The 22,798-nt window shown below is 39.0% G+C and overlaps 1 protein-coding gene across 11 annotated transcripts in view; it reads left to right on the top strand.

Moving 5' to 3' along the window:
* Window positions 1-1,449: 1,449 nt before the first annotated feature.
* The window catches only part of LOC139940129 (uncharacterized), a 57,577-nt gene continuing 36,228 nt past the window's right edge, over window positions 1,450-22,798 (top strand). For 4 of the 11 annotated variants that reach the window (XM_071936376.1, XM_071936381.1, XM_071936379.1 and 1 more), the window contains exons 1-15: window positions 1,451-1,970; window positions 3,187-3,459; window positions 5,103-5,259; window positions 5,384-5,566; window positions 6,003-6,316; window positions 7,391-7,508; window positions 8,160-8,408; window positions 9,452-9,655; window positions 10,222-10,500; window positions 11,693-11,761; window positions 14,607-14,810; window positions 16,141-16,245; window positions 19,304-19,327; window positions 21,325-21,425; window positions 21,803-21,988. In XM_071936376.1, coding sequence (XP_071792477.1) covers window positions 1,869-1,970; window positions 3,187-3,459; window positions 5,103-5,259; window positions 5,384-5,566; window positions 6,003-6,316; window positions 7,391-7,508; window positions 8,160-8,408; window positions 9,452-9,655; window positions 10,222-10,500; window positions 11,693-11,761; window positions 14,607-14,810; window positions 16,141-16,245; window positions 19,304-19,327; window positions 21,325-21,425; window positions 21,803-21,988 — 2,568 coding nt within the window. In that variant the 5' untranslated portion in view covers window positions 1,451-1,868. Of the gene's footprint in view, window positions 1,971-3,186; window positions 3,460-5,102; window positions 5,260-5,383; window positions 5,567-6,002; window positions 6,317-7,390; window positions 7,509-8,159; window positions 8,409-9,451; window positions 9,656-10,221; window positions 10,501-11,692; window positions 11,762-14,606; window positions 14,811-16,140; window positions 16,246-19,303; window positions 19,328-21,324; window positions 21,426-21,802; window positions 21,989-22,798 lie in introns of all 11 variants that reach the window. The other 7 variants (XM_071936374.1, XM_071936375.1, XM_071936384.1 and 4 more) reach the window with 5 other exon arrangements.

Genomic DNA, 22,798 nt, shown 5'->3' with positions numbered 1-22,798 from the left:
TGTCCGTTGTCTGTTTTTAAGTAGAAAAGCATGCTGAGGGACGTGATACCTCGCCCCATCAGCTTCTTATGTCTAGAAGATGACCTTGTATTGTTGTAAGTATTCTTGGCGCTCGATTCAACAACTGTCAAAACCCAAACCTGTGCCGTCCGGAGACTCCGTTACTACTTAATAACAGACTTAAAAAACAAATCCCTTCCGACGAATAAACATCGTGTTTTAAATTCTTGTTTGAAGACAAGCATTATGCTAGAGAGAAGGTTAAGAGAGTTTGCCAATGAGGGTTTTAAGATCTAGCGCCTTGCCGGGGGCATGACACATTCCAACTCATTCATGATCAATCCTATACACGGCTTTCTTAAGACGTTTTCTCTTGTGTTCAGCGAGCGGATACCAAGTGATGGCGGGAGGGTAGGGATCGTTGCGAATCTTTAGAGAAAAAAAAATGGCGATATAAGAGCTGACACATCGTGCTGTCATTGCCGTCGGCAGGGTCGGCCAGCCGTCGTCTATTATAGGCCGGAACGTCAGAGTGAAGGAATAATGTCGTAAATGCAGTTCCGATAATAGTTTTTCTAAATGACTAAAAATGGACAAAACGGCAAACCGTTGCCATGGTTTCGTTGACTCTAACTTGCATTTCGTGAAGGCCCCACATTTGGCCAAGAAGAATAGGCTATACTACAGCCAATATTTTTTTCCAGATTTTCAAGAGGCTTTGAAGCTTATTTTGTTTATGGCTATTTTAAAGTCTTGATTATCATTGAAACCAACGGCTCTGTTCAGAACCACCCCAACTCATTTTTAAGAGATCATCATTACATGATGTTACCGCAAACCTTTCCATATCGAATTCCCACCATGCAAAGTTTCAAACCTTACCTGGAAGTATTGGTTTCAGCAAAACGACATCCCACTAAATTTTTAGAAAACGGAGCATCGTTTTTCGGGTCCTCAAAATATTCCCTCTAGACAGATGCTAGACAGAAAAGGGGATACAGTGTGAAATTCTTGTCCAATTGTGACATGAGTTGTTGACTTCGATTGATAAGTATCGGTATTTTTTATGACACATTAGGCCCTGAAATAAATCGTCTTGCCGAGAGGTGTTTGGGGACTTTAATTTCCAAGATTGATTTTTAGACGTTTTGGAACTTGCACACCCGTGTGCCCGTTTATGGGTGTTTTTATTTTAACACCGTGAATAATAGTTCAAGCGTCAATGAATTATTACCCCTTTGCAGTGTGTGTGTTGAATTTGCATTTTGCACCGTATGGAGGGAGTTTATTAATTTTTAGTGTGGTGCAACCCATAGAGTAGGGTGCAACCACTAGTACTGTAAATGGCGCCACCAACAATAATTTACGACGTCACATGCACAAAACCACAGCAACCTCCCAAGTCACGTGACTAAACAATATGGCGACCCAGGTGTCAGTTTATATTTTTTAACGGAAGGAACTGTAAGTTGAACCATGGAGGTAGTGGTTGAACGGCTCATAACCCCAAAGTTAAGCTGTAAATTATGTCATTTTCATGAAGTTTCAATGAAGTATTTACTTAAACTTTTTGTGGTGATCGTTCAGGTGTAAATTCAAGAGATATTCGCTGAAAAAGGGCAAATTTAAGTAACTGTTCGAGTTGTCCGGAAGTGTAAAACTGCGGAAAAAATGTGGAAGAACTGCAAACGGCCATAGTCAATCAATTACCGGGTGCACCTGCCTGCGCCAACTGCAATGCCTGAATGGCGAATTGTCACATCACTTGTTCGAGACTGTAGTTTTTCTCAGAGCCTGTAGTAGATAAGAAATTCTCTCTTGCTTCGTGTTCGAGGGACAACGAAGCGGAACCCCGACTGATCATCATCATGGCATCAACAAACGCCGGGCTGTCCTTGCTGGCTCGAGGGATCGGGGAGGAACGAGTTCGGAGAGGACATAAAAAGTTGGAAGTTTGTCTGGAACCCGAGGTAAGAATGATATTGACAATTTATTAAATAAAGCAAATTTTCTCTTTGTATTTTTTTTGTTTGCAGTTATCTTAATTATAATATTCAAAATAATTAAATAAATCAATGTGCCCTCCCTTCTCAATAACGGCCTTCTTTATTAATTCAAAAACAAAGTTAAACATTTTGTCAAACTTTGTACTCGAAAATCACTTTTTTTTTTAAAGATTAAATTTGTTGTCAACAGGCATTGTCAATGTCCATGTTACCTTAAACGTTTTTTGGAAAGGTCAGTGGATACCAGTTTCACAACTGGTCAACATATTAGTCAATACAAAAAAGAACCACCTCATGCAGATTCATCTTAAATTCATTCAAACTATGTGAAATTCGCTAGCAAGGGTTAAAAAGTGGAGGTCGATTACTACAACTTAAAACTAAATATACATGTTAAATTTACCAGCCTTCATTTTTTAAAGTTGGCACGGCACTTCAGCGCTCCGGTAATATCATAAGGACAGGAAGAACTCTTCACGTAACCCTCCTCCCGACGGCGGGAGGAGGGTTACGTTATAAATCGCAACTATTCACCTTGGAGTTCATTTTGAATTTGGTATGAATTTGGAAAAGGCCCTGAAGTTCTTATACCATCATAATTGATCAGACTTTGACATTGATCAATTTATGGCAGACAATTGAACCTGATTACTGCGGAATTATGTGATTATACGGCCAGTAGAATTGTTAGCTTTACTGGGTGCTATAAGTGAAGAGTTCTGCGGCAAGCAGAGCCATGAAATTGGGCCCTGAACGACTTTCCTGTGTATGAGTAACAGAAATAATGAATCCCCAAATATATCAAAATGCAGTAAGAATGGGTAAGACTTATTAGTTTATTGTATCACTATTCACTATTTCTTATTCGTGATCGGGAGAGATACGGAGGCTGAAATAGTGGACCTTCCAAACATGATGAGGGACAAACACCTCTGGCGTGACGTTGTGCATGGATTCTCGGTTGCGACCGCTAAATGATGATTATTTCTTATTCAAGGATTTGGTATTATGCAAATAAACATAATTTTTGTACCAATACAAGTATTATTAGTTGCAGAGACTGGACTATGGACATGACTTGTCCTAGAAATCATTATCTCTGCAAAACCTTTGTTGCTTACTTAGAATTGTTCCAACATTCAATTTGTAAACATCCACCATTTAATTTGTTTCTCTCCAGGATTATCACAACATTGGGGGTCGTAAATTCTACCTGCCACCGATTCAACAGAAAGCATGGCCACAAGAAGAACTAGTGTTTGATTCTCCCCGAGAGCTTCACACTCACAAGACATTCACGACAAGAAAAGGTGCCCTTCTACTTTATTCAGAAGATCTTGCGATGACAGCAAAGGAGAAAGTTGAGAGCACCAAAGCGTTGGAAGCAGAAGACTCTAATTCTCTTAATACGTTTAATGATTTGAGAAGTGCAATTTTATCTTATGGGGCAAAGGTAAGTGGAAAAAAAATCAAGAGCAAATTGTTACATGTAGCAAGTCTGTACTTATGACAATACTGAGTTCTTATAGCTTCTTATTACCTGATGGGTATCTCAAATCACTCAGTATTTTTTGCCTGTAAGATATCGGAGTACATGTGCATTTGTAAAGTACATGTATGAGACCTAGTCCTTTTTATTTTTTGTATTATTAATTGGTTTATTGTTAACCCTTTGCATGCTACCATTCATTACACACACTATTCCCTGACTGCTGGAATCTTTTTGCACGATCATTAAAATTACACACATCTGTACTCGAAAGCATTTTTCTGTGTGAAGGAATTATTTTATTGCAAAATGCAAAATAAGATAAATGTAAAGTATAATACGGACAACCAGTTAGTTCAAACAGAATTGAATTCGAGTACATAATTTATTAAGTACACACTTCCAAATCACAGCGAAAAATGTCCCCAACACCATGGACAGTTCTACCCTGTTTCCCTTCTTGCATAGGAAAGCTGCCATCGCTATCGTCAGATTCGGCCCCATCTTCCATAGATATGTGTCCGTTATCTGGCCCAATGTCAATAGACATAACCCCACTGAAGTATTATCATCTCTATCGTCTCCCAAAACATCTTTAGACTCTTATTTTCCAAAGCTAGAATCCGCGAAAATCGTCCAGAATGCTGCCTGCGGGGTCCATTGTTACTCCATTTTGTTTTATGGTGAAAACAGTCACCGAAAAACTCGGATAATACAAGATTTTTTCATGAAAAACTGTCGTGTATTCGTTCGTAACATGTCCTCTGTGTATCGAAGTGTATAAAAAAGTACCCGGATGGATGTCAGGGGTAAAAAGAAAGCTCGATTGTGTGCAAACAAATAGCACGTTGTGTTGGGCGCAAATATGCGCCCACAGCAGTGAGGGAATACACGTTGCGGGCGCAAATTTGCGCCCGTAGCACGCAAAGGGTTAAAAAACACATTGCAGCCAAAGGCTGAATTACATGCAATTTGCAAAGAAGAAAAAACCCCAATATTATTAAAACTCAGGTAGTCTGAAACAAAACTTTACAAGAAAGCACACTTAGACTAACAGTCCTTTTAAGAAGATAATGAAAAAATTATGAATTAAATTTGGGTGAGCCTCCAAAAAATTGATTGGTTGATACATAGCACATAGCACCATGTATAATGGTTTGCAAGGTGCTGTGGTGCAATATACTGATACTCGAACCAGGAACTCCCTTCTCTTTATGATAAGTGCACATTGCTTCTTTTCTGTATATTACACCACACACGGGACCTGTGGTTTATGTCCCATCCTAAGGACGCAGCAATAAAGATTGTTAAAACCGTCTTGCCAAAGGACACGACCGGGACCCAAAAGTCCCGTCAAAAGTTTCCCGTAGGCTACATAATAAGAGTTCCCAGTGGAAGTGCCCTTTGCAAAATGAAAATGGCTTTGTCGACTCGAAGATAATATATTCAAGGCCGGAGATTGAACTTCATTAATTTTTCCTCCAATGATCCCCGATCATAAATTCAAAACTTGTACGTAAACTTTGCCAATTTCCTCTGTGAGTAATTTCAATGTTTTCAAGATTGTATTTTGACAACTCTGTGCACTTCTTCTTATCTCTGACCAGGATTCCACATCGGAACCGGTCTATCTCGGTTTTGTTCACAACAAACATGCCCACAACTCCCCTCGAAACATCCGTCCAGGCTTTTCAGCCAAGAGATACTTATCAAGCTGGTCAAGGAGCTGGGATGATTCAGTTCTGACAGGATTGAGAACCAATGGTGAGTAACAGACCCAATAAATTCAAAGTTTGTTTCCAGTTGCAAAGTTTTAAAACTTCTGTAAAGTGTTTGATATGTGGACAGTTAAGAATTTGTATATCTGGGTGTTCGTATAATTCTTAAGGTCACATTCTGGACAAGAACCTCTTTCAAGAGAATGCTCTGTCACCCAAGATTTTAAGACGCATCAACGATGACCTGTCAAGCCTACCTGCTCCATATAGAGTCACTAGGAGCATGCTGATGGCACCTGGAAGTCCTATCGTTTATGAATTCTACAGGATTAGGCCAAGAAGTGCTGATTCAGGTAAGGCAGTTCCTTAGTTTATTTCAAATTAAATTTAATTTAATATTGTGGAAATCATGTGACACAAGGCAATATGCCATAGTATTTTAGTCAACATTTATTTCATTCTAAAGTTGAAGTAGTTTTAGTTTGAAACAAGACTGGAGGGGGACTCGAACCACAACCTCCGCTACGCTAATCCAGAGGTCATTGGTTCAAGTCTCGCTACAGTAGATTTTTCTTTGTTCAAACGCAAAATAGTAGTAAAAAAACAAAAAAACAACATATACAGAAAAAACATTCTAAAATAAACAACTCAGTCCGTTAAATAATGAAAATTTGAATTCTTAAATTGGAAATTCAAAGCAATACATCAAAGTACATGTATATGGCTGCCTGTGTGAGGTCCAAGCATTTATAAAAAACTTCAGTAAGATTTGGGTTCTTTTCCCTTCAGGGAGGCCATCAGAAGATGACTTCGACAACGATAAAGACCGTACCCCCATAGCAACTCTCAACGTCCCAGGCTCCATCGCTGCCGTAGTACGAGACGATCAAAACAAACCGCGTGCCGTCCCGTACTCAAGCCTAGCACGTGATGAACAGCAGCAGGTGTTGCAAAGACTGCTACTGCAGAGCGCCATGCATGAGCAGTTGATGAACGACGCGGACAAAGGTGGCGTGGACATTGGGAGTACCACCTCAATGGCTGGTAGCCGGCCTGTAACAGTGGAGCAGTTACGAGATCTGAATATGGTCCATGCAGTCGCTGTAAGTCAAAATAACAGATAAGATAGTTTAATTTTTATGAATGAATTGTCGTCTTCCCTGCACTGCCATCTTAGATGTGAAATGAGTATTTTTGAGTCAAAATGGTGGAATTGGTGGACGGACATCGTGGGGAGCTGCCCTCTGTGTTGTGTAACGGGTCAATCATGGCACTGCAGTGTAAAACCTATCTGTGTGGAGATCCATTCACCATGATTTTGAAGACTCAGATACATGTTAATGTTCACACAATCACACCACAGTAATGATTTCTAATAAAACTGAATGTTTTGACAGTATGAGGGTTGAATGTACTCTGTAAATGGGTCTGTCCACACTAATGGGTCCATATGATAACTGTTTAGACTGTTACTGGGAGGGTACAAGAAGGCAACATTTTCCCCTTAAGTACAACTCTCAGTTGAGTGTGCTTACCAAACACTATACAACATTTCTTATTATTTAATATTATGCAGTCATCTTGAAGACATTGCTTGTAAAGAGGACAGTGTGTTGGGATTGACTGGCATGTGGTGACACACAAATAATAAACCCCTTGCATGTGACGTCACGCTCAAAAAGCACCCACAGGCTTTTTGACCCCCCTCACTGGGGTCAAAGGAGGCAAATGATTGGACGATAGTTGTTTTTTTTAATTTAAAAATTTTTTTTTTTATGCAAGTCGCCTGATACACAAGGCCTGAAGGCCACTTCAAGGTGTGGGCTACAATTATTTTTTTTTTCCAGAGGCCATTGCCACTTACTCCTAGGGCTGAAACAGGGTTGGGTATCTTCAATTAGCCGGTAGAGCAGAAAGCACTACCTCCCCAATTTGATGTAGCAAGTGTCACGACCGGGATCCGAACCCACACCCTGCTGATCAAACACCAGTGCTTGAATCCGGTGCTCTTAACCGCTCGGCCATGACACTGCGTAAAAAACGGGCCCAAAAACGTGCGTAAAAACGTATGCGTCAGTGTAGCGTTTCGCGTTATGCAAGGGGTCTGTTTACTATTTACTAGTTACCGATTTACTAGTACAGCCTGCAGAAACTAATTATTATTTGTTTATCTACAGGCCTTGGTAAACACAAACACATCGGGGCTGATGGATGGACAACAAGCATTTGATGACAAGGGTTATAAAGATTTATACAAACGGAAATTTAATCAGACGGTTGAGCCATCACCACCAGGTAAGAACTCAGTTGTTAATAATTTGATAATTGTAAGATGTTTATTTTGCTTCAACTATCTTTGTCAATTTGGTCAGAGCAAATATGAAAACTCGAGATAAAACTAGGTAGGATTTGAAACTTTGCATGGTGGAAATAAGATATAGAAGAGTTTGCGGTAACACCATGTAATGACTATCTCTAAATGAGTTGGGGTGGTTCTGAAAAGAACCGTTGGTTTAACTTGATGTTTCGATCAGTATGCTCTGATCGTCTTCTGGAGAATGCTGGACTCTGATGCTGCATGCTGCTTAAGTACTGGGCCGCAGATTAGCTTGGTGATGCACGAAGGCGGGAAATACAGGCGGGAAGTTGAACTCGATGCCTGGTGAAACCTGCTGTGGAGCCTTGGGTAGTGTGTGGGGGGTGTGTGTTCTTTTCAAAGCCAACACTCCCACAAAAGAGATTTTCCCATGGTTGTACCCGTACATTTACTAGTTATTTAGATTTTCCTCATATGTGTTGAAAATACCCTGGTTGCATAGAGCTTTAGCGGAAAGCGTTGCTGAACAAATGTCTCCGCTAAGCAAGTATTAGCAGGAAACCATCCTCTAGCAGTATAAGTTTCAAAGCATTTTCACCAGTAACCAAATTTATGATTTGTTTCTCCAGCTGTCAGGAAAGGAATCAACCGCACTGGCCATCGGTCAAAGATCCCGACCATTCCAACACTACCACCAATTCTATCTACATCGCCCATACCCCCACAAATGGAGAAACATACCCTCCGAGCCGAGACAAAACTCCCTCAGATTACAATGGAACCACCCACACCTCAGCATCCTGTGCTTGGTTCTACACACAGCCGGAAGAGCTCATCTTGGGGACAGGATAGTGAAGATATGAGGGACTCATGGCCTTGTAAGTTAATTTAAAAGTAGAAAATCAATTTTTCCTTTCAAGGGAAGGTTCAAGTTTGACTACAATTATAAACTTTAGGTTAGAAGCTTATAGCAGCGTTTGATAGTATAAAACATTTTGAGAAACATTTCACTTCGAAGAAATGTGGTTATGTAAAAAGGTAAAGGTTCACCCATAAGTTTGATTTTGAGAAGTGTCACAACAAGACGCTTCTAAGATTGTGTACTTCTATTAGGGTTTATTCTTCCCTCGTCATGGACATATTCGCTCCAGATTTTTGGAAAGAAAGGCACCCGCCTTTAGAATGAAATTTTCTGTTATTAGTCTTATTGTATACACCTACATTTATATAGGGTTAAAACAGCCAAACTGTAAAAAAAAAAAGGGTATACTTTGCCTTTTACTCTCTTTTACCCATCTTGTAGTGCTGGGCAAATAGTGAAATTTTGATATTCGGAGACCGCTGGCCAACTATCCGAAATTAACCAGATATTCAAGAAGTATTTTTCGCCGCTAGAGGGCGCTATTAAAAAAAAAAAAAAAAAAAAAAGATTGATATTAGTTTTAGACAGTGTCACTCGGTTCATTCATAAAAATAACCGGATCTAATTTAAAGATGGCGATTTGCTTTTTCTTTTGATCGTGATTGACTTTACGTGAAGGAAAACTTTGGTAATCTTTGAACAAAATACGCCAGAAATGTCATTGTTTTAACTCTTCACGGAGGTGAGCATAGTTAAATACTTAATTTATGCTGTTTTATGCTGTCTTAATAGAAGTTTCATAAGGATTCAGGCAAAACATTCATATCAGTTGTCGCCCGACGTCCGCGGATATTCGGATATTAAAAGAATATCCAGTTACTTGGTTGTAATTACAGAACTATCCGGTTTATAAATAGCTATTCGCGCCCTATGCGGATATCCAGTTAAGAAAAAAAAGGCATTCGCGGTTACGGATAGGAACACCTATTCGCCATTAACCGGATATTTGAATAATTTGCCCAGGCCTACCATCTTGAATGTCTTTCTTCTTTGTTTCAGCTGATGAGACCAATATCTGGAAGGCAGACATTGATGAAGATGAACTTCTTAAACAGCAGGAGGCGGAGCAAGAAGATTCGGAGGAAGAGGAGCTTCTTCAATCGGAAACCAAAACCAAATCAGCAAAGTCATCAAATTCAAACGTCCATCGCAGGGTGCCATCCAAGTCCGGGTCTATCTTAAGTTCAGTCAGCGTCAGCTTGGGTAAGTAAAAGAGAGGACCCTCCCTCCTCCTGGTTCCAAAGGAGGTATTTGCGAGGGTTGGGACGTTTAACCAGTTAACTGCTTAATCGTAAAACAAATAAACCTTAATGGTTAAGTAACACCAACAGTAAATAGAAAGAGAGATCGAAGGAAATAAAATAAACAAATCCAACAGTGAACAGATATAAGGAAGGTTTGGATATTCCTTTTCTTGAAAATGTTACCCCCATATGCTGCTGTCCAGGGAAAATGATTTAATTTTGTTGATGGAACTGTCTTATCTTACAGACACAAGTTGTGAATAACCGATTGGAAAAATAGATGCACAGCCCTAGTACTTTACTAGACTTCTTGTGTTTTTCAGTGTCAATGTGCAGTTATACAATATCAACCCAACCTGAACAAAATGGCATCATCAAAATATCTCTCGGGGCTTGTCGGTTCAAATCCAGCTCCAGTAAATTTGTCTTTGTTCAAACCCAAATTGTTTCAAAAACTTACCCAGTCAGTTTTCCTTGTAGTTTATTACTTGATAAGTATTATTGGCTGCCATTTTGACGTTACAGAGGATTTGACTGGTCCCATCACCTCTGGTGGCAAGCATCCCTCCGGCAGCGAGAAGAGTTACGGAGGAGGGTCGTCGAGCGAGCATTCCCGTAGCATCAAGGGTAGCCATATACCCGGTAGCCTGCGTGAATCCATGCGCTCATACAAAGGTAGCAAGAACGGTAACTCGGGAAGCATTGTGCTAGGTCCAGATGGTGAAGTCATGTCAATAGGGGGTGGTGTTGGTAGCAGTGCTGATGCTGGGTCATCGGTGGCTGACGCTTTGGAAAACTTGCAAGGTATTTGGGTGCTTGGAGCTTATTTTTGCCTTCTTACTTTAATTTCATTTTAAAAGCTGTTTTATGCTTTTTTTTAAACTAACGCATTTGAAAAACACAATCAACATGCAGTTTCTGTCAAAAGGTATTAATTTGTACAATGTCTGATTTAAGAAAGAAAAACAGGAAAAGAGATAAGTACTTTTACAGGAAACCTACGTGATTCTAACAAGCTTCTCTTTTGAGAAAATTTGAATCTTGTAGCTGTTGCAAACTGCTAACCAACTTGTGGTATAAATGCAAACAAAATGGTAAATGGCCTGATGTTCTGACCCTAGCAGAGTCGTTTAGCCTTCAAGTAAGGCTCTGCAAGGTTTGAAACATTGGGCCATTTACTTTCTTTTGCAAGTGTCTTAGCTTTTGCTTAGTGATGATTTCAACACTGAGCTTTTTGCTTTGTAACTTCTTTCTTTGCTGGAGTTTGTGAAATACAAAAGTAGTCCGAGTTGAACTAGATAAAAATGCTGACATCACGCAAAACAAATCTGCAATTTAATTTAGTTTCAGTTAGTGCATCTTACATGTAGGTAGGAGAGTGTGAAAATGTTTGCAGTGTTTACTATCAGACGACTATACAGCAAGTAATTTAGTGCATTCGGCAGATCTGCTTGGCTTTTTAAAGCAGTGGAACACAGAATTCTAAACAGTTGTCATTCGGCCTTGATCATACCGAACTGGGTTTTTAAAAATGTGACATTGGGTCCAGGGCCCAATTTCAATGATCTTCCTGATGGCAGTTTTGTGCTTACTGTAGGCGCAAGTTTCCCTTTTATAGCGCTGCTAACCGTAAGCACAAAATGAATGCATTCTAACCTTTTTGGCTGACTGTTTGAAACTGAATGACATAAAATTCATGGTAAACGCGTAAGCTGGGCGTGCTGCCTAATTTTCTTGCCAACCTCTCAAATTTGTTTATATGAGTTAATTAGCACGAAAATATGCTTACTGTTATAAGCAGTGCTACATAATTAGGCCCAGTTGAATTTGGTCAAATGATGTCAACATCGAACATCTCCTAATAGCTGCATGGTAAACAGCTAGACTGCCTCTTCCATCCCAATAATGTCTAAACCCCTCCTCTATTCCTCTTTAGAAAAGCTAACCTCCCCTTGCCAACTTTTCTTTCTTTATGTTTTTGCTTTGACAATGGAAGCATCCAGCATGGCCCACTCTACCCATATGGGGGAGTTGGAAAGTTTGGATGAGCGTGATGAGCTAGAAGGTACAAGTATTATTAGCGCACGCATTTGTAGTGTACCCATCTCACCACTTCATTCGTCAAATCATCGCAATATCAACAATTGAGTGACTGTTTATAATTATGTGTATTTTAATAGATTTTTGCATCGGGGAGAAAGAATATAAGTTTTTTTTACCCATACACTGATGTGTATTAAGCACTGTATACTCAGTACCATGGTATAATAAGGGAATCAATGTGTGGTGAAGAGGCGGGTGAACAACTCCTTATAAGGGGATGCTTTGCGCGTCCCGCGTATCGCTAGATGTGGCACTACTGTTTCAGTCGTTGCTTTCGACCAATAGGAATGAAGAAACTGTCTTATAAGAACATGTGCAATCTCGCGTGTCACGCCCATGTTTCAACACTTTTTACCGGTCTTAAACAAAGGTTTATACACACCCAGGTGACGCGCTCTCCACCAATAGGAGTAGCGAAACTATCTGAGGTATTTATGAATTATGCTTCAATTGATGCTGTAGCCTGCATAATGCTTAAATTACATTTGATACTTTTGTTTGTTGTTACCAATATTGGAATAAATGTCTATACCAAAAGTACTTTTTTATACTAGTTCTGTGAAAATCCAATTCACTCGGGTAGGATTCAAACCCATGACCTTTACATTGTTAGGTCATGGGTTCGAATCTCACCCGATTGACTTGCCTGAGGATTTTGTTCACAGAACTTGGGAAAGTATTGAGAATGCAGTGCTTTATACATATCATAGTATGGGTAGAACACAATTTATATGTTTATTTTGTTTTGTCATCATTTTGTGGATCACATTTACATGTATGAAGTTTGTAAACAAAATATTGTGGAGAAACAGTCACAAAAGATTAGTTAAAGGAACACGTTGCCTTGCATCGGACGAGTTGGTCTATAAAAAGCGTTTGTAACCGTTTTTTATAAATTGCATATGGTTGGAAAGATGTTTTTAAAAGTAGAATACAATGATCCACACAAGTTTGCCTTGAAATTGCGTGGTTTTCCTTATACTGTGCGAACTAACACGGTCGGCCATTTATGGGAGTCAAAATTTTGACTCCCATAAATGGCCGACCGTGTTAGTCGACGAGGTAAAAGGCAAACCGTGCAATTTCGAGGCATGTTTGTGTGGATCATTGTATTCTACTTTTACAACATATTTCTACACGCGTGGCAGAGTTGTGCAGAGAGGCATTGGAGAGGCGCACGTGTTCTTGCTCACACGTGCGTCGTGGGCGGAGCCTGCTAGATCGGTCTATTAAAAGCATGTGTAACCGTCTGTTATAAAATGCATACGGTTGGAAAGATGTTTTAAAACGTAAAGTACAATGATCCACACAAATTTGCCCTGAAATTGCGTGGTTTTCCTGTTACTTTGTGAACTAACACGGTCGGCAATTTACGGGAGTCAAAAATTTGACTCCCATAAATGGCCGACCGTGTTAGTCGACGAGGTAAAAGGAAAATCATGGAGCATTGTAATTACTTTAACAACATCTTTCTACCCATGCATTTTATAACAAACGGTTACAAACGCATTTCAAAGACCAACTCGACCGATCCAAGGCAACGTGTTTCTTTAACACCACCTGGAGTTTTTTGCTAAGCAGACCGTTCAAGTGATAAGGACTCGCTTTCATTAAGCTGTTACACAGGGGAAATCCCACACCTGTTTGCTAAGCAAAAAGAAGCAGTATACCAGTCACAAGTCCTGTACAATACTTCCCATTTTGGCTGGTCACCTAACCCACTTTTTTTTGGCTGGGCAATATTTGTTGTGGTAAGCACAATTCTGTGCTAAACATCTTGGTATGAAGTTGTTCAATAAAAGGACTACATGTAGGTTAGTATTATAGAATTGTTAAAACCTTTTGCTAAGCATAGAAAACAAACTGCTATTGGCAGAAATAAGTTGGTTGTGTGATGTACAGTTTTTGTGACAGTTTTTTTCAAATTGATTGTTATTGTATATTTATTTATTTGTTATTTATTTTGTACTTTTAATATTTATTAATAATTGTTTATTTATTTGTTTTTAAATTTTGTCTGACATGTCTGTGTGCTTTTTGTAAGTACTTGTGGATCTGCACCAACATAAATCATTTGTTTTTCACTCATGATTGACCATTGCACTCCATACTTTATGCAAACCACATTTCCATATAATTGTAAACCACCTTTCATTCTTTTGAGAATGTCATTTTTCATATTCCAGTTAATTGAATCGTGCAGAGATTTGATAAAAAAAAAAGCTTCTTTTTATTTTGATAAAGAAAGGTTTTTCGTTTTGAACATTGTAAAATCTTGAGAAAATAGCAGGTGAATGTACCAAATTTGTTATTTATGCTCGTAGCTGCTTCCTATGAGAAACGCTGTCAAAGGAAACGAAACGACTACAAACTGCTGCTTCGACATTCAACTGTCGGAATTGCTATTGTGACTGTCACTTCCAGATAGGCCTTGCAAGTCACAGCCGCTAACTATTGAAGATAATAAGTGTCTTCTCTTTTCATAACTCCATTGCCTTTCGCGACGAATGGTAGCCTAAAGCCCCTCGAATAACACATTTGAAGGAACTTCTGGAAAAAGTATCATCAGCACTAGAGAAATCAGTCAAAGACCAGGATTTATGTATATATAAATATATCTGAATAAAAATAACACCCATCTTTTTTGGGATCTGTCGTAGATTCTACCAAACTCTTTCTAACTTAGGATCAATCTTAGGACTTAGGATGAGTTAAGTTCCGTAACATAGACTATAGATTGCTGAACCCTAGCGTTTCATGAAAACGGCTGCTGGATCTTTTTATAACATGCTTCTTCTTCCTTTTAGATGACGCCCTATCAGAAGATTCTGGTCACATATCCTCTGATGAGGTCGAAGTTCACGACCCGACCCCACAGCCAGTCATGATACCCACAGCCCAGTTTGGTGAGGATTTACCCGAGTCTAAGCCACCAAGCTTACCCAGTGTGCCTTTGTCGAGGATGAACAAGTCACAGAAATCAGTTGAGGAATCCTTACCCTCGGGGAAAGGTAAGAATTTAAGTTTGTGTTCTTTGTTTCAAGTTGGGAATTTCATCTTTGAGAGGGGAAGGCCGTTTTCATTTTGCAAAGGGCACTTCTTTAGGAAAATCTTAAAGTCTATGGGAATATTTTGAAGGGGCACCAAGGACAAGACATGGGCAACAGAGGCCATTATCTTCTTCTAGCTGTGGTCCAGTGTCTATCAGTATGTGTTTTTGTAGGTAAATGTAAATTACTTTATAAAACTACAATTTTAACTTAACTGTACTGTATCAGATCATTGATGTGAAGTGGCTAATGTGTAGTCTTAATTTTTAAATATGACACTTTAATTGAATATTTTTAAAAGACATCATATTTCTTCCTCGTCAGTTATTTCTATAGCCACTCCGTCACTACCTTGTAGTGATAACCCTGAACTGGCTCATTCTAGGCAGTCGGTAGCTAAATCCGTCAGTGGTCCCTCCAGACCACGAAACACTCCCGCGTCCGTTAAACAAGGTATAGACACTTCAAGAGATGCTGTTCAATCACACTCACTATGGAATGCTGGCCTCACATATCACGGATGAAGAATTTAAAATTGTCTTTCGATTTACAATACACCCAATCACAAACACCAGGCTTTTCGCTCTGCAAAGCACTTATTTTAAACACTTTGGGGGGGGGGGGGGGGGGGGTACCGGTACCGCGTCAATGGCGCGTGGGTATGATTCCTGGCCACGACACTTTGGTGTCTTTAAGCAAGGCACAACGATTATTGCTGCGTTTTTTGGATGGGACGTTAAACCGTTGGTCCCGTGTGTTGTGTAATGCACATAAAAGAACCCAGTGCATTTACCGAAAAGAAAAGAGGTTTGCTCCGGTTTTCTTTGTTTGATTGGCTGCCTATTGCCCCACAGCACCTTGTAAATAAACCATTACATGGTACTATTTAAAGGAATAGGTCCGGTACTTCAAAACTTAGCTCCAGATACCTTGCAGGAAAACAATACTGAGCGCATTGATGCGCCTCGTGGGGTGTTATAACAACTTTATAAGAACCCATTAATATTATTATTATATTTAAGGGCACACGCTCTTTTTTCATTAAATGACATTTTTTTATAAATCATCTGCACTACAGTGTGGAGACTTCACTCAAAGTTTGTTCTGCTAGCACCACCGTATGACACAGTGAGATTGCAATAACTGCAGCAGATGACAACAAATATTTTCAACATTTCTTTTACAGGGAATCTAAATCTTTCTGTCCAACAAGCTGACACTTTGACTTATTCCTTGATTAGTAATTATATAAACAGAAGATTTTGTCCTTATTTTACCTCCACAATTTAAGACGTTGATTTAGGAAGAGGAGATATCGACGCTTCCAGATCCTTCGCCAATTTCAGTTATGGGCCCGAATCGGCCGCAGACGACGCCCTTAGTCAAGATGGGATCGGTAAACAATATTTGGCACAACAACATCAGTGTTTTTTTAATTTCCCTGTTATGTGTGTGATTTTTTTCCGTGCTGTTTATTGCAACCATGGGTGTAAGGGTGGGGCGGGTGAAGGGGCGGGGATGTGTTGTTGAAAATCATGATGGTTGGCTTGCTAACATTATGTAAAATTGTTGGCATGATGAGGTTTTTCACCAGTTTTTTTTGCGATTGTCTGCCGCACGGAGGAGATGCACCACTTTGAAATATGACTTGAAAAACATCTTTGTAGGGGCTGTTCTTGTTTATTAACCAAATTGACTGATTAGGCAAAACCGCACAATTACTTCAAATAATGGAGTTACAACATTAACAGCATGAAACACACATTTCACAGAAAACGTACAACACCTTTGAAGTTCTTTCATTTGATTGTCATGCACATTTTCCTATTTTTGCACAAAAAGGTTACATTCTGCTTATCAACAATCAATTTATTAGGTCATGTTACAGAAAAGAAATCATTGATATTTGGTTGAAGCAGAATTCCCCTGTCACTTAATTTTATGCAGAAGTTATTTTAAAGATATTTAGAACGAATTTCTTTTAGAGTAAAACTAACCTCCATGGAAAGTTTATTTTCATGAGCAGTTGTGTGTTTTTGAATGATCAGTCAACATATTTGCAAATGGCACTTTTATACAGAGTTCAGAGAAGGACTAATGGCATGTTCATCATCATCATCATTGCATCATCTTTCATTTTGTTTCTTATACTCATCTTAAACTTCATCCTCATAATAATCTTCCTCATCAGCGTTAAACCACATCCTCATTGATCATCCTTAAGATTCCATCATTAGTCTGGCTTCCATCATTAACCCAGTTCAGCAGTGGGAGGATGCCACAGCCAGACGAAATATCCTCCTCAAATTGTTTTTGATATCAGTGGTTAAAATGTGCCAGTGAGGGCGCTGTTTTATACTAAGTGACATCTGATTCACAGTGTCCCATTTAGATTCACAGGAGTGTCGCATTTGATTCACTGTGTCCCATTTGATTCACAGTGTCCCATTTGATTCACAGTGTCCCATTTGATTTACTGTGTCCCATGTGATTCACAGTGTCTCATTTGATTCACAGTGTCCCATGTTATTCACAATGTCCCATTTGATTCACAGTGTCCCATTTGATTCACAGTGTCCCATTTGATTCACAGTGTCCCATTTGATTTACTGTGTCCCATGTGATTCACAGTGTCTCATTTGATTCACAGTGTCCCATGTTATTCACAATGTCCCATTTGATTCACAGTGTCCCATTTGATTCACAGTGTCCCATTTGATTCACAGTGTCCCATTTGATTCACAGTGTCCCATTTGATTCGCAGTGTCCCATTTGATTCGCAGTGGCCCATGTTGTTCACATTGTCCCATTTGATTCACAGTGTCCCATTTGATTCACAGTGTCCCATTTGATTCACAGTGTCCCATTTGATTCACAGTGTCCCATTTGATTTACTGTGTCCCATGTGATTCACAGTGTCCCATTTGATTCACAGTGTCCCATTTGATTCACAGTGTCCCATTTGATTCACAGTGTCCCATTTGATTCACAGTGTCCCATTTGATTCACAGTGTCCCATTTGATTCGCAGTGTCCCATTTGATTCGCAGTGGCCCATGTTGTTCACAGTGTCTCATTTGATTCACAGTGTCCCATGTTACTCACATTGTCCCATTTGATTCACAGTGTTCCATTTGATTCAGAGTGTCCCATTTGATTCACAACATGTTCGTCAGTTTCATATTTCATTTAAATATTGATGTACAAGCAGTTATAACAAATGTATGAAATTAATATTTCAATGGTTGTAAAAAGTTTGCAGCTGCTGTGTATTTCAGAGTGACTTGTAGGATTCAAGATTTCGCAAAAAAAAAAAAGTGTAACAAAATTGCAAAGAAAACATAGCAGACAAGAAAACCTTGTTATTGGAAAAGTGCTTTCATACATGTAAACAATTGCAAGTACTGGTACGGCTTTCCTAGTGGATACCGTAGTCGCACATTACCTTCACAATACTGGACTTTGGTTTTAAACAATTATTTTATTGGCTTGATCTGAAACGCAATAGGCCATTTTGAAAAAAAATTGGACACAATACTATGGCCCTTTTCAAAACCAGGGCTTTGGCTGTGGATTCAGCTTCAAGCTCTGTCGTCTCGTCATAAGCCCTGACAACCGTGGGGCCAGGCTAGCCTGAGCCGAATTTAAAGCCAAAGCCGTGGTTTCATAAAAGGGCCTATGACACTAAACAGAGCACTGCTTTTGTGTCCACCATGAAGGTGTCCAAATAATGATTTTTGAGTAGCAACTGGTATACTGCACTCTGTGTACCAGTTTTTTGAAAAGAAACTGGTTCCTCAACTTTCCTGTTTTTTATTTTAAAGGCCTGAAATATGGCTTGGTTTAAATTAGTGGCTACGGCTATGGGTGGATCGCTGAGTCGTCATGTGTTAAAGTATAGGACATCCTTGACAACACCCGTAGCAACAGCCATAGCTGTAGCCGAAGCGGCTATTTCGACTACATTCTAACATCTTATTTCTGGATGCTCTTTCATAAACCATCAGCTGTTAAAGGAACACGTTGCCTTGGATCGGTCGAGTTGGTCTTTGAAAAGCGTTCTGTAACCGTTTGTTATAAAATGTATATGGTTAGAAAGATATTGTAAAAGTAGAATACAATGATCTACACAAATATGCCTCAAAAATGCGTAGATTTCTTTTTACCTCGTCGACTAACATGGTCGGCCATTTATGGGAGTCAAAATTTTGACTCCCATAAATGGCCAACCGTGATAGTTCGCGACGTAAAAGGAAAACCGTGCAATTTTTTGTGTGGATCAGTATATTCTACTTTTAAAACATCTTTTTAACCATATGCATTTCATAACAAACGGTTTCAAACGCTTTTAATAGACCAACTCGTCCGATCCAAGGCAATGTGTTCCTTTAATCCTTTGTATAATTGCATCATGATTTTAATAATTTGCTTTATTTTTTCACTTGCTAACAAAAGTAACGCCTGCGATACTCATTACTGGTAAGCAAGGATGGTATAAATAGTCTGTAATATTATTGTTAAATATCATGTAACAAGATTATTTATCAAATGCATGGAAACATAATTATTAATATTCAGTGAGTTTTCTTACAGAGCCCTTTTCCCTTTTTGCTGAGTTAATTCGCATGACCAGAAGTGCAATACATCTTGCATGCCTAAGCCTGTGTAGTCACGTGCTAAATAAGCATGAAATTTTAACAAATTAATTTTGCTTGAATCATTTGCATTTAACCGAAACAATGCTTGACACATTTGACTCAGTTTTTCTCCTGACAGATTAAACTACAAATTTTTAAGGAACATTACAGAATTGGTTTTTGCTTACACAACAGTTGCTGGCAGTGTAAGCACTTTATGTATGACACCATAAACATTAACTAACAAACCTGTAGAAGTTTGAGATGAATCGGCCATCTGGGTCACGAGAGAATAGTGAAAAAAAAAAAATTACAAATTTTGCATTGCATCCATGCCAAAATAAAAATGAATAAAACGCTCACTGAGCGATAAAATCCAAACGCGAAGTTAGATTATTTATTTCTCATTAAATATGACATTTCAGACAGAAATATTTCAAGGGATATTTTCTACGTTAATCATCGTTAGACCGTGTAAGTTTTATGTAGATCTGTGATCTTCACGGTTTTTGTTTCTTACCAATTCTGTAACCTTCCTTTAAGATTTTTAAGTTTTCGGATGTGAAGTAAAGCCAATCTCTATTAAAACAGAAAGTTTATTTGTACAAAGCTGGAAATAGTTCCAAACAAGAACCATTGCGTACAAGCATTTTTGCATCTCAAAATGGATATCTCTCCATATTTGTTTTGCATTAAACCTATATTGTGAAACATTTACTTTGCATTTTGTAACGATTTCTTTTGATCAATATTGCCTTTTAGTTTTGGATACTGTGGAACCTTGAACCTTCTACAGAAATCTTTCCGTCTAAAATGTCACTATTTCACTCAAAGGAAAACAAAGACATGACTGTGATGTTTACCTGTCAACTTTAGCACAAAAAATTAAAAATGGCCCGACAATTTGATCATAGCAGGGTCTTTCTCTGACGTTTTTAGTCTTTGAGAATGACTCTGAAAGACTTTGCTGGGGTCGAAAAGTTTGACCATTAACTATACTATAGGTCCTTTGGGTTAATTGGTTGGCAACAGCTAAACCTATTTTCAAAATTTTCACAAGTCACTTTTTTTGAAATCCACTGTCTAAGTTCATGGTGTTGTATCTTTAATAATTCTGTGCTCAAAACGCCTTGTAAAGTATGTAATTCTGTGAGCAGTAAGCGCAGAATTCCTGTTCAAACAACACATCATCTCATAAAGCTGGTGAGCAGAAATTTGCATCATGCTTAAAAGCAACAACTCAAGATGTACATTTAAGATGTCCCAATGTCATTATTCAGATTAGGTTCCCACCTAAACAGATAAACATACTTATGTTTTAAAACAAATGTAATGCAACCTGTACTCCGTTGACATTTTCATATAGCTAAACATATTTCCATTTTTATTTCTTTACTAATGCAACAGTTTAAAAAAAGTTTATTAACGTTTGCAGAATATTTGGTGGAGCTGCTAAACTGTAACAAGTGCTAAGTAAAGTTATCTGCTAAAGTAATATACAGTGTGGGATCAGCCATGAACCATAAATTTCAAATGGTATTTGGCTGCGTGCCTGTTCATGCTAAGCAAGACTTGTCTGTGCTAAGCAAAAGTGTGTATTTTACTAGCTCTATGAAATTAGCTCCCTAATCCTAATTACATCCAGCTGTAAATATTGCTTCAAAATGTTTGCTGAGCAGAATTGAGCAGAGAGCCTGTATAGCAACCAACGGCATAAGCTGGAAACCAAGCTAAGCTAAATTTGTTTATGCTTAGCATATTTTTTACAGGTGTATACAATTCTGAATAATGAGCAAATTTATATAGTCCTGATACATTATTTTCATCTTGTCACCACAGACGATAACTTGAGAGAGCATGCAGGCAGTGAAGACGTCTTATCAGAGGCTGAACCTGGTTGGCCTACAGAGTTTGGAGAACAAGAAGTTAATGATCTAGAGGTGAGCCTGCTGATCTTTGGTGTGCATAGGTGGCTGGATGCCAGATGTCTCTCGGGTGTTATGATTGTTTAAAAACAATTTAAATCCCTTTTATTTGAGCATAGATCTTCGTTTTTGAACCGTAGTTCTTGTATTTTAGTATCCAAAGAAGTTCTTTGTAGCTGTATTTATTCTTTTTTGTGACCCTTTTTCCTGGAAAGGTAAGCTAATGGTTTTATTTGCAATGTAGCCAAATTTAACATGGACACAATTATTGGGGCAAGGGAGGCTCAGTATTTTAGTATGTGCATCAAGCCAAGAGCACTTGTATGTTACATGCCATGACATGCCACAACATTCTATACAGTTTAGATTTTAAATATTTTGTTTTTGTCCAGGTCAATGAAGGTGATATGGAAGGTAAAGATGGAACTGCAAGATCAGCAGCACAGAGCAAAAATGATGATGTCGCATCCCAAAGAGCGCCCTCACAGCTGGAGGAGTTAGAGGACCATGCGGCTACGGTAGCCGCTCTCGTCTTGGAGAGGCCCAAGTCTGGAAGGGATCTCGCTGAAGATGCTGAGGTAAGAAAAATGAATAAAATGTCTTTATCTGAGCCGTTTAGAGCTTCTATTTCAAGTTTTGGTGGTTCAGTCATCGGAGTGCGGGTTTGAATCCTGGTCATGACACTTGATAATAATAATAATAATAAAAGTGGCTTATATAGCTCGCATATCTTTCACTCAGTGACGCTCAAGGCGCTTTAACATACAATATTTTCCTGCAAAGTATGTGGGACTACGTTTGAATTATGAGACCTGCTCCTTTTACATAGCACCATGTAATGGTTTACAAGGTGTTTTGGCGTAACATGCTGCCAATCAAACCAGGAACACCAGGGCGACCCCTTCTCTTTTCCATAAGTGCACTGGGTTCTTTTATGTGAGTTACACAACACACAGGACCAACAGCTTTTCATCCCATCAGAAGGACAAAGCATCATTGTTAAGTGCTCGCTTAAGGACACAGGTTTCACGGCCGGACTTGAACCCACACTCTGCTGATCAGAAACACAAGAGTTTGTATTTGATATAGAAGAGTTTGCGGTAACACCATGTAATAACAATCTCTAAATGAGTTGGGGTGGTTCTGAAAAGAACCGTTGGGTTAACTCATTTGTATTTGGTTCTCTTAACCGCTAGGTCATGACACCTGTTTCCTTGAGCACAATACTTTATAATAATTGCTTCTCTTTACCCAGGGGTATAACTTTGAGATTTATAATGTGTTTGAAAAAGCCTTTGGAGCGCCCCAGCAGCCCAAGGCTGTATACCGGTACTCCCCAGAGAGCTGAGAAAGATTAAATAAATTGTAATTGGCCCAATGACCATGGT

The sequence above is a fragment of the Asterias amurensis genome, chromosome 7 (genome assembly GCF_032118995.1).
Source record: "Asterias amurensis chromosome 7, ASM3211899v1".
NCBI classification, from domain to species: Eukaryota; Metazoa; Echinodermata; class Asteroidea; order Forcipulatida; family Asteriidae; genus Asterias; species Asterias amurensis.
Note: the sequence above shows the minus strand (reverse complement) of the source record. Positions and strands in the feature narration are given on the sequence as shown.